The sequence below is a fragment of the Vulpes lagopus genome, chromosome 6 (genome assembly GCF_018345385.1).
Source record: "Vulpes lagopus strain Blue_001 chromosome 6, ASM1834538v1, whole genome shotgun sequence".
Classification (NCBI taxonomy): domain Eukaryota; kingdom Metazoa; phylum Chordata; class Mammalia; order Carnivora; family Canidae; genus Vulpes; species Vulpes lagopus.
This window is the reverse complement of record NC_054829.1, coordinates 106,066,252-106,084,968: the sequence shown is the minus strand read 5'-3', so window position 1 is coordinate 106,084,968 and position 18,717 is coordinate 106,066,252. Positions and strand designations below refer to the sequence as shown.

Below are 18,717 nucleotides of genomic sequence, written 5' to 3'. Positions count from 1 at the left end.
GGATCAAGTACTGTGTAGGGCTCCCTGCTCAGTGGGGGTGGAGTCAGCTTCTCATTCTTCCTCTCCCTCTGCCCCTCTCTCCCTGTTCGTGATCACTCTCTCTCAAATAAATAAATAAAATCTTAAAAAATATAAAGAATCCAATTTAGTCTTGTTTTAGAGGAGTAAAGACATCAGTGATACCCCATAGTCCTTTGTGCAATTCCCATTTCGACTTCTTGACAAAACTGCTTCCCTAGGAGACTGCCTAGAACCTGTAGTATGGAATGTAGTAGCATAAGACCCACTATTATCTTACTGAAGAATCTTTTGTTGTTGTTGTTGTTGTTGTTTTATAGTCCAGTAAATGCAGTGGCTCCATTGCCACTGGGTACACTTACACTACTTCTTCTTTTTGTAATACGTTTGTCAATATATAAAGAAGTCATTGACTATGGAGAAAATTTCTTCTCTGATGTATTTTTCCTTTATTGGTTAATGAAAAAGTATTATTAGCTCTTTGTGCATTTCATTGTTGAAACAAAGATAAATGCAAGAGTGACTAAGATCACTAGCAATGGAGACAGAAAACCCCTGTTGATTGTTTCCTGGCTCCGCTGTTTATTAGCGGTGTCCCCTTTAGCTCATTACTTAACCTCTCTATGTATCAGTTTTGTCATCTTTAAATGGAGATGATGATAGTACTTACCTCATAGAATTGTTATGAAGACTAAATAAATTACTTCATGCCATATGCTTAGAATTTTTCCTCACATATAGCAAGTAGTCAGTTAAGTGTTGACTATTACTTTCTGGAAAATACCATAAGCCAAGATATATTAGAAACACCTTTACTGGGATCCCTGGGTGGCACAGCGGTTTGGCGCCTGCCTTTGGCCCAGGGCGCGATCCTGGAGACCCGGGATCGAATCCCACGTCGGGCTCCCGGTGCATGGAGCCTGCTTCTCCCTCTGCCTGTGTCTCTGCCTCTCTCTCTATCTCTCTGTGACTATCATAAATAAATAAAAATTTAAAAAAAAGTCTTTAAAAAAAAAAGAAAGAAACACCTTTACTTTCATTCAAAGTTTTTATAATACTTTTTCTTCAAAATTTCAGTAATGCTTTCTGTGAAGTTTTCAGTAGTATCTGCTGACAAAAGAACACATTTGAGTCTGTTGTCGTGTGGTTTTCCATGTATTATTTTAGCTACATTCTACCACAGCAGGAAGCAGGAGAAATATGTATTTCACTAATAGAAAAAGGCTTGTCTATTTTTGCTGTAGTCAGAAAATGCAAGAGCCTTCTAACTTTTTATTTTACAGATTTTGTTTATTTATGAGAGAGTGAGAGAGAACATGAGCAGACGGAGAGGGAGAGAGAGAATCTCAAGCACACTCCCCACTGAGCAAGGAGACCAACATAGGCTCCATCCCAGGACCCTGGGATCATGACCTGAGCCAAAGGCAGACCCTTAACTGACTGAGCCACCTAGGCTCCCCACCTTCTAACCTTTTATCGTTAGGCTTCGTCTCAGGTATCATAACTTTGAAGATAACTGTTAAAATCAGGAAAAGTTATTTCACATTCCTGGATACTCATTTTAAAATATCTTGCTTGTCCTGACAGCTTCATGTTACCATCAGCTAACATTTCAAGGCAAATTTTACACTTGTTGTGCAGTTCATCACTAATATCAGTAAACATAAATCCAGTTCTCAGGTTGTCTTCTTGTTAATTTTTCTCTTTTTTTCCTATTTTTTGTCAAGTCTAAAGAGATTTCCATTATTTATGTCTCTTATACAACTAAGAAAGAGCTTATTCTAAGAATAAGAGAAGGGTCCTTCTGCCCTTCCCTCATTATTCTCTAGAGCTTGAGTTAGTAGCATTGTCTGCAATCTTTAGTTTCTTTGTAGGAAGGTTTTCAAGCCACTTGTTGGATTTTGTCAAAGTAAGTTTTAGTAAATTCAACGAATATGATCCATAAGTCATCAGGTAAACTGCGGCCTGCTCCACACCTGGCTCTCTGAGCTGGGAACCCCACTGTCCCCTCAGGAGATCCCGGGCATTTGGATCAGTGATGTCGCCACCATTAGTCCAAACACATAATTAATGTTGAATAAATATTTGTTGAATTGATTTGAATTAATTCATTGATATAATTTATATAAAAGGAAAGCTTAGTCCTACTTTCTAGGTGCTTTAAACATAAACAACTAGATATATTAAGAGACTTAACTTAAACCAACTTAATATTATTAACACTTTTTGGCAGGAAGAACTAATTACATTGGTGGGTTTCCAACAATCAGTCATGAGAGATGGCATGCACACGGTAAATTTTATGAGTGTAGGGATGAGTTACTTCACCTTTCTGAATCTCAACTTCTCATCAGTAACAGGAGGCAGTTAGTTGGGCTAGATGATGTTACAGGTCTTTCTAATCTAACATTATCAGTTCAATTCCTATCCTCCTGGTCTTCTAGAATTCAATAGTTTCCTTGTTTATGGCATTTTGTAAAGTAGCCCAAGCTTGTGGTAAATTCATAAATAGATGTTATTCATCTTAATTCCTATTTTCTGCCTCTTTAGATTTCAAATATCAAAGTAATAATGTGCCACTATGGGCTCTACCAAAAGATGTAAAACAATAACCTAAAACAAGTAACTCCAACCCCTGTACTGACACTACAAATTCAGCCCTCTGAAGGAAGTCTAAAAAATTGATCAGCTGATTAAGTCTGTAAAAAAAAAAAAAATTAGAGGTACAAAATTTGGTATGGGTCTCATTTGTAACTAACACAATTATCTTCTTTTACTACATTTAAAATAATGTTTTTCAAATTGCAAGGCTAAATAAATAAATATTTGCCTATACATACTACGTTCTGAGCATCCCTAGACAAAGAGACAAAAACAAAAGAAAATTAAGAAGGGTTGGTCTCTAGATCTTTCCAGGGTCCAGTTTTGTTATTCTTATTAATTTCAGCCTGACCAACACTTAGTCCTGGGCCCCAGCTGCACATATAGCCAGGAAAAAAATACTTCATATAATTTCTTTGGAATGTTGAAAGCAAATGTGACAAACAGAATAATTACTTAGAAAAAATAATTAATTGGGGATTTTGTGCCATACTTTATCATGTTATTATCATTGAGGATAATAACAAATCACAAAGAATAGTGAGTAAGATGATTGTGAGGACTTGGCTCATCCTAAGAAATTAATTTCAGATTTCTCTAAGCATCATTACAAATTTGAAGAAACAAGTATTAGAAAAATTTCACAAAATGAAAGTGTTCCTAATGTCTAAGCTTATGGTCTTTGGTGGAAAGTAACAGCTAACATATACTGGAAACTCACAAAGGCAAGATTTTAAGCACCTTGTATGAACTAATTAATTGAGTCTTCATAAAATCCTATAAGTACTGGCCACTCATATCAGCTACATAACTTATCCATTTCAAAAGCTGAGGCCAGGGATCCCTGGGTGGCGCAGCGGTTTGGCGCCTGCCTTTGGCCCAGGGCGCGATCCTGAAGACCTGGGATTGACTCCCACGTCAGGCTCCCGGTGCACGGAGCCTGCTTCTCCCTCTGCCTGTGCCTGTGTCTCTGCCTCTCTCTCTGTATGACTATCATAAATACATAATAAAAAAAAAAAAAAAAAAACAAAAGCTGAGGCCTAAGACAACCTGCCAGGCACAGAACATCAGGCTGGAGGTAAGGGAATATTTTCATGCAAAATGAGGCAACAAGCATGACACCAGAAACACCGGGTCTGCAACTGCTTCACTTCTTCCTGTAACAAGATCAATGCGCTTGTGTAAGCACTCTGCTTAGAATGTGTCCTTTGTTTCAAAAATGACCTTTCCTCCTGTATACTGGAAGTAACAAAACCTGGTCATTTCATATGCTTCCACACAGTTTATGATAAGAGGGTTATCCATACACTGTGCTTTTTTTTAGTTTTCTGTTCCAGAAGATAATATATCAATATTGGAAGACAGTCACTTTTCATCCTTTCTTGGGCATCGTTGGGTGCTTCTTAAATGCATTGAAAATTCAGATGAAAATTTTTCTTCATGTACCTTTTTTCTTCTACGTGAAATTGTTTCCATGATTCATTAGAATAGCCAAGACATATAAAATTTCAGTTGATTTTTCAGATTTGTTTTCCAAAATATAATAAACATTTGGATCTGATTAGAGATTTTAAAATGCTCACTAATGTTGCTTGAATCTAAAAGATGTACATTTCCACATACTGGGTAAATTAAAGTTAATGACGATAGCCTTTGCAGGCTCCCTGCAGACCAAGGAGAAGTTAAATTCCTTTCTTTCAAAAATTCTACAATAAACAGAAAACCTGTATGCTTCAGAGGGAAAGTGAAAGACACCAGAAGATTCCTGGTAGCTTCTGCCTCTGTGCCTGATTTTTGTTTGTTTTTTAAGATTTTATTTATTTATTCATGAGAGACACAGAGAAAGAGAGAGAGAGGCAGAGACATAGGCAGAGGGAGAAGCAGGCTCCATGCAGGGAGCCCCATGTGGGACTCGATCCAGGGACTCCAGAATCTCACCCTCCTGGGCTGAAAGCAGATGCTCAACCACTGAGCCACCCAGGTGTCCCTTCTGTGCCTGTTTTTAAACCTCAGAAGGGAAGGACCCATAATTCACAAGATTGATGTCAGCAGCTACATAGTATTGAGTTTGATTGATCTCCTACCATTGATCTGTTTATACAAAGATGGAATCTATGGAAGAAGGAAGATCCTTCTTCAAGCTTTTGAAATTTTAACCAGCAAAGTATTTAAATTAATAAAATAAAACACTATTTCTCAACTGCCACACCGTGTGCTGAAAAACAAGGCAGCTGCCATGATGTTTGGACTATCTGCCTCCTAAGAACCATCTACCCACAAAAAGAACCACCTCATGAATGAAATCCACTTACACATGCAAAGCTGGTCTATAGCACCCTGATAGGCTATTCTGAATGGAGGAAGAAGGTAGTACTTTTCTCTGAGAGGCCTTTTCTATCCTGTCACTAGGAGAGTGCTTGCAAATAAATCGTGAATCATTGTCACAGGGTTCTGCTGCCTCTCAAATGCCTTCACACTCACACAAATTCCAGCATACTAAGTATCCTGGGAAATACTTGGGAAACCCAGACACTGAGAGACATTAGCACGGTTAGCCAGGCTTGGGAGAATCAGAAAATCAAGGTCATAAAGTGAAAACAGACACACACACCAATTCAAACTCCAGACTTAGAAGGAAGGTCAAGAGGTGATGAGAGCAAAAGTTTCTGCCTAGTATTTGGCTAAAATAACTGAAGTTTCCATACATTAACTAAATTCCAGCATCAAAAGTGAGATAGGGATACTAAAGGGCTCCATAAAATCTGCTTTTTGTTCCTTTTCCTGTATCTATTCTTGCTAGGACTGTACCCTCACTTTACACATGATCATAGTACAAATGATGTATGTCTTCCTTGTAAGGGGCAAGGAGTTAATGATTTCTTTAGAGTCTTCCAGCACAATAGATAACATCTAAGGAAGGACTAGGCAAGAATGACTGGGCGAGGCCATCCTGTGCACATTCCAGACCACTGGGGCTAGACATTTCGACGCCGAGACCCCCTGGCTCCAAGTGACTTATGGAGGACACCTGGGCCCTTGTCCTTGATCTGACCAGTTCCTGGATGCCTGAGAGGACACATATACCAGACCACAATCCTTAGAAAAAAACACCCAGACCCAAACAAAGATGAGACTCTGTCTCCTTTTCCTTGCTGAGTCTCCTAGACTCTGTACCTGGTCTCTCTATATCTTCAATAAACTCTGTTCTCACTCCTCCCAGCTCATGTTTGATATCTATCTTGCATGTACCCATGGACCCTCTTGGCTGATCGTGCAGGGCCCTCTCTGGGTTCTTGGATCCAGCCTGCCTACGTCAAAGGGAAATATTTGAATTGAAGGGGTTCAGGACAGGCCCCTTCAAGAATATGCCACTTTGGCACGTGGGTTATTTTGAGCTGAAAGCACTTGAGACCCTGAATACTTAAGAGGTACTTTTGCCCCTCCCTTAACTACACAGAAGATTCTAAATTAGGGGGTCTTTCCCAGAATAAGTGTTATTAACAGAAATAAATTTTATCTGAGTGACCCGTCTACATGGCAGGGAAAACATCTAACTACCAAACATCTGCTCTTCTTATTGCCTTGTGAAGTGCATTCCTTTCCTCTGAAGTCCCACACCCTTACCCCCTTCTTAGTTCAGAATGATATATATACCTCATTTTGCCTGTCTTTGGAACTTCCATGTCAATGTGGATTCCCCGTACATATACTTATTTCTCTTGTTAATCTGTCTCATGTCAATCTGATTCTTAGTCCAGCTAGAAGGACCTTTAAGGGGACAGGAATTCTTGTTTTCCCAACAGAATGATGATGTCAAGAAAAAGAACACCTAAAGAAAGATATTATTTACATGTATTATTTCACAACAACCGTAACAGGTTAGTAATGTTAGCTGTACAAGTTAAAGTAGAAATGTGTTTTTGAGACATAGCAAGATCTTTCAGAAAGTATAAAGATCCTGTCTGTTTAAAGTAATTCTTTCTTCTACACCTGACAAAAATGTTACTCATTCTTCCAAGCCTGGATCTCAGTCATCTTGTTTTGGGCCCCCCAGCAAATGGCACAACTGGGGATGGGACTGAAATGGTCATATGCCATACCATTATTTATTAACATTATTGTTAATAAATAGTTTCTACAGAATGAATCTGCATTCTTGGTTCACCTAAAATCCAGGTAATACCTCCTTCATGGTGAGTAATATTAGCATTCTGGATGAAAGTATTGACCTTTAAGCAAGAAGTAAATAGACAATGGGGGAAATTGTGTTCCAAAGCTTTTGTTGCACTGTTGTTGTGTTGTTCCTGGTTCTTTCTCAAAGTTAATTCTAATTCTATCATTAGAAACTATAAATATAACAGGGACACCTGGGTGGCTCAATGGTTGAGCATCTGCCTTCAGCTCAAAGGATCATCATGTCATGATCCTGGGTTCTGGAATTGAGTCCTGCATTGGGCTCCCCGCAGGGAGCCTGCTTCTCCCTCTGCCTATGTCTCTGCCTCTTTCTCCAGGTCTCTCATGAATAAATAAAATCTTTTAAAAAAGAGACTATAACAAAACATTTATTAACATAACATATATGACATAACATTCTGTTCCCTAGCTCTAGGATTGCTCAAATTTGGAGTAATAACTAAAACTGAACTAAACACTAAATTGCTTCATGAAATTTGAGAATTTCTTGAAAAATATTTAGAAATTCCTTGGAAGAAAGTATATTCTTTAAAACTGACTTGGACATTCTGGAAAAGTTCTCCAATGTAGTATTTTCCCGCTGTTGAGATTAGTTATTGAGTCTTACTTTCTGTATGTTCATAAGAAGTTTACAAAACTACCTCATTAAAATAATTGCTAAAATATCTTAAATTGAGTGATTTGTATGTGTTAAAAAGTTACTAGTATCTTCCACTACAATCAAAATGACTAAAAGATTAAGAACATTAAGCAGATTCTTGAGGGTTTATTTTTTAGTTAAGAAATATGTGTTACCTTTTATCTGAGGTCTAGTGTTTGATTTTATAATTGTCTGGATTAAGAAGCAACAAAAATTAATCTGAATAGATTAGGACAACAAAATCTACAAATCAATGATAAAAATAAGAGAGGAGAGGGACACCTGGGTGGCTCAGTCAGTTAAGCTTCTGCCTTCGGCTCAGGTCATGATCCCAGAGTCCTGGGATGGAGCCCCACATTGAGCTCCCTTCTGAGCAGGCAGCTTGCTTCTTCCTCTCCCTCTGCCATTTCCCCTTTGCTCTCTGCCTCTTTCTATTTCTCTGCCAAATAAATAAATAAAATCTTAAGAGAGAGAGAGAGAGAAGAGATGTACTAATTGATTCACAATTCAAATTCTCCTAATACAGTAGTTTTCCCTTATCAATGAGAAATACATTCTATGACCCTCACTGGATGCCTGAAACAACAGAAAATATTCAATCCTATATAAACTATGTTTTTTCTTATAATATTTAGGTATGATAAAGTTTAATTTATAAATTAGGCACAGTAAAAGATCAAAAACAGTAACTAATAATAAAATAGAACAATTATAATAATATACAGAAATAAAAGTTAGGTGAATATGATCTCTCTCAAAATATCTTATTATACTGTATTCACCCATCTTATGATGTGAGATGATAAAATGCCTATGTGATGAGAGGAAGTGAGATGAATGACATAGGCCTTGTGATGTTAAGCTACTACTGACCTTCTGACCTTATGTCATTCACCTAAAACAGGACTGACCTTTTTATCTTTTTTCTCAGTACAAGTGAGATCAATCTCTAACTTTTATTAAGATTCTCTTTAAAGACTGGAGATAACAAGAAAGAAGAACAACCCATAGAATACCTTCCAATCACTAGGCAAGGCCAGACCTATGAAGGTTTCATTTGAAGTCAATGCCTTGCCTCACTTCTGACTTGGCCAAAGAAAGGGCACTCCCCACCACTGGAATTCCAGAACCCTGGACAAGCCTAAGAGTCCAAGAAAAAGTCTTCTGTCCAGGTAGTACTGCCACCACCTGGGACCTGTCTCCAAGAATCTTCACTTATGTCTCAAAATTAACATTCTCCCATTGTGGAAGAAAAGAGGAAGAAAAAATGTTTCAAAACCTGTGGTCTCTTCTGAGAAACAGTTATTTCATGTATTAAAACACTTGATTATGCTATTTAGTAATTAATAAACTTTTTTGTTATTTAAAAAGGGAGGCCCAGGATCTGATCAGAAAAAAGAGTTGGAGAAGGAAGAAATCTAAAATGTTCTGCAGAAACAAATGGAAGTGAAAAGAAAGATGGGGTAGTGATATAAGTGATACTTGTATCAGAAAAAAATAGACTTTAAAACAGAGACTATAACGAGACAAAGAAGGACACTACATAACCATAAAGTGAATAATCCAACAAGAAGATACAATTGTAAATATTTATGCACTCAAGATGTGAGCACCCAAATACATAAAACAGTTAATAACAAACATAAAGAAGTAATCAATAGTAATACAATAATAATAGAGGACTTGAACACCCTACTTACATCAAAGAATAGATCATCCAAACATAAAGCCAACAAGGAAACAACAGCTTTGAATGACACATTGAACCAGATAGATCTAACATTTATTCAGAGCATTCTATCCTAAAACAGTGAATACACATTCTTTTCTTTTCTTTTTTTCTTTTTTTCTTTTTTCTTTTTTCCTTTGGATACACATTCTTTTCAAGTGCACGTGGAACACTCCAGAAGAGATAACAAGTTAGGTCATAAAACAAGTCTTAACAAATTCAAAAACGATAGAAGTCATATTATACATTTTTTCAGGCCACAATGCTATGAAACTAGAAATCAATCACAAGAAAAAAATCTGGAAAGAACACAAATACTTAGAGGTTAAATAGCATACTACTAAAGAATGAATGGGTCAACCAAGAAATCAAAGAGGAAATTTTAAAAACACAGAACAAATAAAAATAAAAACAACAGTGCAAAATCTTTGAGGTGCAGGGGTGCCCAGATGACTCAGTCAGTTAAGTGTTCAACTCTTGATTTCAGCTTAGGTCATGATCTCAGGGTTGTGAGATAAAACCCCACATCCAGATCCATGCTCAGCAGAAAGTCTGCTTGAGATTCTCTCCCTTTTATACTCCCTCTCCCCTCCTCCTGCACTCATGCTCTCTCACTCTCTCAAAATAAATAAATAAATATTTAAATAAAATCTTTGGGATGCAGCAAAAGCCGTTGCAAAAGGGAAGATTATAATAATATAGGCCTACCTTAGGAAGCAAGAAAAATTTCAAACAAACAATGTAACCTTATACCTAAAGGAACTAGAAAAAGAACAAACAAAGCCCAAACCAGTAGAAAGAAGGAAATAATAAAGATTAGAGAGAAAAAAAAAATCAGACCTAATAAAACACAACAGAACAGATCGATGAAACCAGGAGGAGCTAGTTCCTTGAAAAAAAAACAAACAAAATTGATTAGCTTTTAGCCAGATTTATTCAAAAAGGGGGGAGAAACCCAAATAAATAAAATCAGAAATGAAAGAGTGGAAATAACAACCAACACCACAGAAATATAGGAGTTATGAGAGAACATCTGAAAAGCTATATGCCAAAAAATTGGACAACCTAGAAGAAATCAATAAATTACTAGAAACATAGAACTCCCCAAACTGAATCAGGAAGAAATAGAAAATTTGAATGGACTGATTACCAGCAATGAAATTGAAGTAATAATCAAAAAACTCCCAACTAACAAAAGTCCAGAGCCAGATGAATTCTACCAAACATTTAAAGAGTTAATATTTATTCTTCTGAAGCTACTCCAAAAAATAGAAGAAGAAGCAGAGCTCCAAATTCAATCTATGGGGCCATAATTATCCTAACTGATAACCAAATATATAAAGAATGTATATAACTCAACAGTTACGCACACACACACACATACACACACACACACACACACACACACACACTCCAAATAAAAATGGCCAGAAGACATGAATAGACATTTCTCAAAGAAGACCTACAGATGTGGGCAGCCCAGGTGGCTCAGTGGTTTAGTGTCGCCTTCAGCCCAGGGCCTCATCCTGGAGACCTGGGATCGAGTCCCACGTCGGGCTCCCTGCATGGAGCCTGCTTCTCCCTCTGCCTGTGTCTCTGCCCCTCTCTCTCTCTCTGTGTCTCTCATGAATAAATAAATAAAATGTTTAAAAAAAAAAAAAGACCTACAGATGGCCAACAGACATATGAAAAGACACTCATCATTCATCATCAGGGAAATGCAAATCGAAACTACTACTACTCTATGATCCAACAATTCCACTACTGAGTATTTACCCAAAGAATGCAAAAACACTAATTAGAAAAGATATATGCACCCCTATGTTTATTGCAGCATCATTTATAATAACCAAATTATGGAAGCAACCCAAGTGTTCATTGACAGATGAATGGATAAAGAAACAGAGGTTTCCCCCTAACATAGGATGGAAGCACAGGACATTTTTATTTAAAAATCTAAAGATACATGGGATCCCTGGGTGGCGCAGCGGTTTGGCGCCTGCTTTTGGCCCAGGGCGCAATCCTGGAGACCCGGGATCGAATCCCACGTCGGGCTCCCGGTGCATGGAGCCTGCTTCTCCCTCTGCCTGTGTCTCTGCCTCTCTCTCTCTATCTCTCTGTGACTATCATAAATAAATAAAAAAATTAAAAAAAAAAATCTAAAGATACAGTGACCCCAGCAGCCCATAGAGCTTGGGAATATAAGAAACTCCAATTCCTTCTCAGGGATGTGGCATGGCCTTCTGGTCCTTATGAAAGAATCTTAGCACAGCCTCGTTGCATTTTTGTGTTTTCTCTTCTACACTCTGAGAAAACTCGCTCACTATGAATAAGTCCTCTTTATTTAAAAAAAAAAAAATAGTCATCCTTTTGTTTATCTCATCACACCTAAGTGAACAGAGAGGAGCTAATAGTGAAAAAAGATAAAGCATTTGTTCCCTATTTTATTATTTCTCTAGAACAGTCTCCGTTCTGTATGAAAATATACTATTGTGTGGTAAGGAAATATTAGGAATTAGTATGTGTTATGAAATGTTCATAAGAGTGGTATTGATAACATATCAGGAACTGACCAATAAACACATCCTGGGAGCATGTACCCACATTTTTATTGTTTACTCAATAGACTGGAGTTTGGAGCCTACTGATATTAAAAAAAAAAAAATAGAAAGAAAGAAAAGAAAGCAACTATTCATACTAAACAAGAAATGATCTCAAATGGATTTTCATGAAGGCAAATTTGTAGATGATAAAGCAAGATTCTGAATTTATGTGTGCTAAATTACTAGCCCATTTACTTTTTAATGGAAAACAGTTGTTCTCTTCTTAACATAAGCAAAGAATCCCCACCTTCCAACTTCTAAATTGAATGTCAAATATTTGGATAACCCTAATTTGTTAAAAAAAAATGTAAATTCATTTAAAGAATTATTTTATTTCTTCGTATGCCCTCAACACCTTTAAAAATCTTAGAGAAACTGGTTCCAAATAGAAGACAAAATATGTAAGAAATTTAAATAATCATTTTCAAGTGGCTTGTTTTTGTTATTGTTATTAAAATAAAATTATTGCTGGTAAGAAATCTAACAAGCAGATTTAATTTGTGCTTAGCAGAATTTTTTATCAGTTGATATCACAAAAAGACAAACATTGCAATTGCAGTTCCACAAGGACACTGACTCCAGTCATTTTGATATGTTTTTGTATTTTTACTAAACATTTCTTCTAATTACAAAAAATATGAGTTATAAATGTTGAAATTATTATTTTTTAAAATATTTTATTTATTTATTTGAGAGAGAAAGCGTGAAAGAGAAAGAGATCACGAACAGGGGGGAAGGGCAGAGGGAGAAGCAGATCCCCCGCTGAGCAGGGAGCCCAATGCAGGACTTGATCCCAGGACTCTGGGATCATGACCTGAGCTGAAGGCAGATGCTTAACTGGCTGAGCCACCCAGGCACCCCTGAAATTATTTTGACTGCATTTTTTAATGTGGTAAAACTACCATCAAGTTTTTCAATGTGGCATTTTTCTGTGTGTAAAAAAAAAAAAAAAATTCAATTATTGTGGAAGAAGCCAAACCACATTTAGAAAATACTACTACGGTTACCACCAACACAAATAATTTTTATTAATTTATTAGTATTAAAAATATTAATAGTAGCAAAGACTTACTGAAGTGCTAATTTTATGCCAGGCTCTGTTTTATGCTCTTTGTATGTATTATTTTAGTGATCCTGAGCTGAGGCTGCCTCAGAATAGGAAGACTAACAAAGAAAATGATGCCTGGATTGCACCCCCAGAAGAGATGTTGACCCAGATGGACCAAAGTGACAACCCAGACATTGGTGATTGTAATGCGTGGCCAGCATTGAAAACAAATACATTAACATAATCCTGACAACAATCCTGTTTTGCACTAAGGAAAATGAGACACATGATTCACAAGCTTCAGAACTGGGATTTGAACCCAGGTTGTCCCCTAAACTTAAGCATTTTACCACTAAACTCTACTACCCTTCAAAGACCACAAACCAGTGAGCACTTGAGGGGGTGATTTCATTCACACAGTATGCATAAAAGATCATTTCAGTAATTTCTCTGCAGTTAATTAAAAAAAAAAAAACTTTTGCATAACCTTGGCTGAAAAAACAAACCAGATTCTGATCTGAAATATCTCTGCTCTGCACATGACTGGGAAGCTGACCAAGCCTTAGCCACCGCTGAAATCAGGGCTTTCACTGTTTACTGCTAGGAGTGATCTCCCCAGTCGGCCAACATAGTACCCCAGGATCCCTCCTGTTACAGCCAGGTGTCTCAGGGTGCTTCTTCCTCACCCTTTATTTACCAAGAAAGTTCAAATAAATAATACAGTTCAAATAAAAAATACATGGCAAACAGGAAAAGTTCCTTTTTTCAATTGATTTTCCTCCTCCAGGGCAAACAGACTGGAAAGTTCAGAAGCCACTTGCCAGCAGTTTTCCTTATTGCTCTGCTCACCTACTTCAGCTCAAATAGAGGCTAATAAAACACTCATTCAATTAAAAAAAAAAAAAAAGGCAGGAAGGGTGGGAGGGTGGAATGAGAAGAAAACCGGACTCTGTGTTATCAAGTGGTTTACCTGGCTAGCAGTCACGTGAATGACAGCCTTGCATAAAGTAACCTGAATCTATTCAAACTAAAAGCATTCTTCCTGCTGGCCAGAGGTGGTCTGGCTCAATGCCAAGGGCAAGTAATAGGCAAGAAGAATTTAATTGGGAGAAAAATAGATGATAGCACTCTATCTATTTAGAGAGGAGAAATACTATCCTCTGAAATGCACGGGGGCCCAGGGTGTGACCCAGGCATTTATCAGCTAACAGGAGATGTAAAGTGTAAAGTAGGGGGTTTAAACCAGTGACTTGAAAGGAACGAGGCAGCAGAGGCAGAGTCACAAAGTGGCATCCAGACATTCTACCTTCTATGAGGTCTGTGCCATGTCATTGTACTCAAATAAGGCATCTCATGGTATGATCTGATCAAAGGGTTTTAGCCAAGACATGGAGGAGCCACGGGGACAGTTATTGACCATGATCTACAAGCCTTTATGCTAGGTTCGTTTTATGTGTTATCTCATGTGATCCCCACAACAATCCTGAAGGGGGGGGTATTAATATGGGGCAGCATTCCAGTATTACTCAAGTATTAAATAGGTAGAATGGATTTGCAATGAAGTGTGTTTGCTTCTAAAACCTTCTACTCTGTGACACGGTCCTGCTCTGCTCACTGTCTCTACCCTGGGCTTCATTTTTATTTGGTGCAACCAGCCTCAGTGAAGACACTTCTGAGCCACCAGCAGGGGCAGCGGGGAGCACAAGGCAGAGCCTGGTTTGCAAGCAGGAATGGGGTTGTTCCTGGAGACTCTAAAGCTTCGTGTAACAGTTCATTTCTGTAATTCTTTTGCTCTCTCGGGTTCTGCTTCTTGACTGGCTCCTACCATCTCCCCTCACATCCCATACAGATGGCAGTGCCTGTCTCTGGTCAGTTGCCAACTACTCTCAGAAAATTCTCCCGTCCCAGAGAAGCTCCAGTCCACTTGACATAACTGTCTAAAAACTCTTACTTCTGCTCCAACAGCTGAGTAACAGGTTCATGGGGTCATTTTGCCTTTTGCAACCCCTTTTTGTAGCTATTCTCTAGGACTAGGTGATTAGCAGGTCAGGGAGAGACTTCTCATTCATTTAGGAAGAATTTATAGAGTACATATTATGAACATGGAAATGTTCTAGGTGCCAGAGACACGGAGATCAGGAATTCAGTCCTTCCTTCCAGCATCCTGGGGTTCTGCTCACTTGTTACAATGAGCACTGTCTGGAGACAGGGTCTGGGACTCTGAGCAAGAGCACCTGATTTCCTCATTCGTAACTTCCTTCATGGGAGAGCCAGGGCAAGAGCCCAAGGTCAGCAGTTTGACTCAGAATTGTTCTCTTTAGTCCTATTATTTTGTGCTGTCTTCTAGAGGATTCTCTTCTAGAAACTTTACTGTGTTTCCCTCACTCTACCTCTTTTTGAGAGCCATACCCCTTTCCAGAAGATCAGGATGACAGAAGAGGTACATCAGGACATTATGCCCTCTAATGAATGGAAATGGCTGTCTCGTTTGAGCAGTAGGTTGAGACCCACCCAAGGAATAAATGAAATAAATTAACAGTAAGAGAGGGAAAGGAAAGGCAAGAAGGGAAGAAGAGAGGGGGAGAGAGAAAGATGTTTTTAGGCAAAGTCCTTAAACAGGATGGTTATTTGCATTTGGTAAAAGTCCCATTTCTCCTGTGTGAAAAACCCGTTTAATATGGAAGGGAGTGTAGCATATTTACTCATTGTCATTTCTTAGCAGTGCTCAAAGTTTCAATGCACCTGTTACTCGAAACCTGAAGTTGCCGTCAGAGCAACTTCCAGAAATGGCAGGAGAGGGGAGAGAGAGAGGACGTTTCGCTTGAAACTTAGCTGGCAAAATGATTGAATCTCGTTTGTTCTCTATTCCATTCCCATTTTCCCTGGTGTTTTAGCAACTTCTGAGTTCTCATACAAAGTCATCAGAAAGAAAGAATTTTTTTTTATATATCTTCTATAGAAACAGTTCCCCCCCCCCAAAAAAAATCCATCTGTTCCAATATAAAGGTGAGGATCTAAATGAGTAGTTGCTCCTCCCGTCAGAATAAAGACAGAGGTTTACATGAAAAGAAATGCTCAGTTACTTATAAATGAGACATAATCACTCACACACACAAGAACAGTTTGAGAGCTGTGAATTTTTATAGTTGGGTCGCCGATTCTCTCTAACAACCAGGAAGGAAATAGACATGCCTTAGATAACAAAAAGTAAGCAAATATGCACACTCGGAGAGAAATCAGGCAAAAAAAAAAAAAAAAGGCTCAGGTATACAAAACAGAATGAACAGATATATGAAGGCAGTTTCTGGGAGGAGGTGAATTCCTTTTCATGAGATTACTTACCCACACAAGCAGAGCTCCCCTTTCCTGAGGGAGAGACTTCAGGACAGTTCCAGTTCTCCGGGTCTGAGAGACTAGCAAAACTACATTTAAAAACTACTGGCCACAGAATGATAAGGGGGAGCAGCATAATCTTGAGGGGGCTCGAACTTTCAACAGAAAAGAACTTGACTTTGCTCGAGCATAGCCCGGGCAAAGTGGGTGCGTCTGACCCCAAGCGTGTCCCCCTGGGTTGGCCTGCAGCCCCGGAGCATCTTTTACTCTGCTCCTCTGCTGTGGTCCTCCCGTTCTTCCTCCTTCAACCCCGGAGAGCGGCCTGCAGCCTGAAAGGGACGTTCAGGAAAGATTTCTTCATCTACGTTCTTGGCAAGTCAGTAAGAAATACCTGACACCCGTGTGACAAATTTCGCAGTTCCAGGGCCCACTGTCCAGAGGCCTGCCGCTGGCTTCACTGTGACCGGCAGAGCAGCGTAGGCCACAGTGAGAGAGGGAGGAAGGGAGAGAGACAGAGAGAAAGACAGGGACAGACAGAGACAGAGAGACAGAGAGAGAGAGAAAGGAAAGTGATGGAAAGTTCCGACCACAACCCTTAATGGGGCTGCAGGAAGAAATACAGAGATAGGATTCCTCCCCAAACACCGGGTCTCTTTTTGCAATGTAGAATGACTCCCTTTCCTTTTTAAAGCCCTTTTAGCTCCACCTCCTGCCTCCTTTAGTGACACTTGAGTGAGCCTCTGTTTGCGAATGTGAGTGTGGGCAATTGCACACTGCAGGAAAGCAGGGACGGCTGCCAGAGAGGAGATAACTGGAGACTCACCATAAATATTCCGGGCAGAACCAGGGAGAGAGCAGTGAGGGGGCTGTGGACTCGCTCCTGGTGTCTTGGAGGTACCTGCTGAAAAGGAGCTGGGTTTGAATCCCTTGAAGGATGGACACTAAGTTAAACTGAGCCGTACAAATCAGTGGTGAGCAACAGTGCTGATAGTTCAGACCCAGGGTAATTGATCATTCACATGAGCAATCTTCAGACAAAATGTCAACACCAGTGCACATTCCTGGAGCTTTATCTTCTTTTTTTTTTTTTTTTCTTTCTCCTGTATATTTTATAGCGGAATTTGAAAGATTATTCTTTCCAAATCAAAGGGAAATCCCTGAAGCCAAATGAAGAGGAACAGTATGCACAGACACCTTTTCTTTCAGCATGAGCACAATAAAACATCACGAGGGGCCAGGAGTGCAGGGAAAGGAGTGGGTTGTTATTATAGAGCCGCGTTGGAAAAAATAAGCTAATAGTGCAAAATCTGGGAAGCACTGAAAATCCAGCAGAGCTGGCTGCTGTTCCTTCTCAGACAACTTAGGCAATCTTTTCACATATCAGGGATAGAAAATAAAAGCTTGAAGTACCCGTTAGCTGCCTCCTCAGTTATTTTGTCAGGAGTGCATGCAGGGTCCAGAAATATCTGGTTCAGGCAAACCATTTACCCCAGATTTGATGAACAATGGAAATTTCTGCCAGTTTACTTCATCCTGGAAAACAAGCTTCCATTTAAGTTGCCCAGAGGTAGTGTTGCAAGTGCTAGTCAAAATGTAGATAAAGCGAGAGTCACAAAAACAACAGCCACGTGAGTGAACACCCATTCTGGGAGAGAATGGGAAGAACTCCAAGCCTTTCACTCATATTTAATTATGTCCTCATCATTCCTCAGATACTGGGTCACTTTCTGAAACAGCTAAAGGCAAGATTTCTCTGATTTTAGCCGGCCCCTGCCAGACAACTCTGATTTCTCATAGGAGAAGCAGACCCTGGCCAGCAGCAGAAGTCACGTGGGGTGGGGGGGCGGGATATATGGAATATTCCATTGCTTTCTGGACTCACTTGGACTCAAGACTCGGAATGAGCGTCCTACAAATAACCTGCACTAAGTTACTAACCTTGTTAAGCTTCCCCTTCAGCAAAATGCCTTGTCAGTGTCACGGGGGACAACAAATAGAAGGACTGTCAAGCACTGGGCTGGGTTAGTGGGGAGGAGGAAAGTAATATGAGCACAAATAAGAAGTAACCCACGACTATATTCTAGTTGGATGTGGACTCTCTCGTATTATTTTTGGTTGTAAAAAGTCTCACTTTCCTAATTACATGTCACCTGGGCTAATACAGTTATTAATGTTGAGTGTAAGCCCCTCAGGAGATGATGGAGTCAGCATGGCTATGGTAGACATCAAGGCCGGTGACTGATGTAAAAGATCAGTCTCAGCTAATCCACAGAAAATCCAGGGTTGCCCAGATAGCAAAATCTTAAGACAGAGTTACCCATGCAGAAAGGACTTGCAGATATATTTTATTACTCCATATTCTTACTTCTAGATAAAACCGAACCTCTCTGGGACAAATGAACATCATTGGTATTTTAAAGTTGCCCAGAAATCAGTTTTACAGGCCGAATACCCATTTTAGTTTCTGGAATTGAGTCAAATTAACTAATGCATTGATTAATTAAATATCTACTTGTGATAGGGCACTGTACGCGAAATAGAAGCCATGGTC

At 39.1% G+C, this 18,717-nt stretch overlaps 1 protein-coding gene across 3 annotated transcripts in view; it reads right to left on the bottom strand.

Annotated features, from left to right (window-relative positions):
- EGF (epidermal growth factor) overlaps positions 1–16,825 on the bottom strand; it is a 93,315-nt gene extending 76,490 nt beyond the window's left edge. For all 3 annotated transcript variants that reach the window (XM_041758096.1, XM_041758097.1, XM_041758098.1), the window contains exon 1: positions 16,176–16,825. In XM_041758096.1, coding sequence (XP_041614030.1) covers positions 16,176–16,302 — 127 coding nt within the window. In that variant the 5' untranslated portion in view covers positions 16,303–16,825. The remainder of the gene's footprint in view (positions 1–16,175) is intronic.
- Between the last annotated feature and the right edge of the window lie 1,892 nt (positions 16,826–18,717).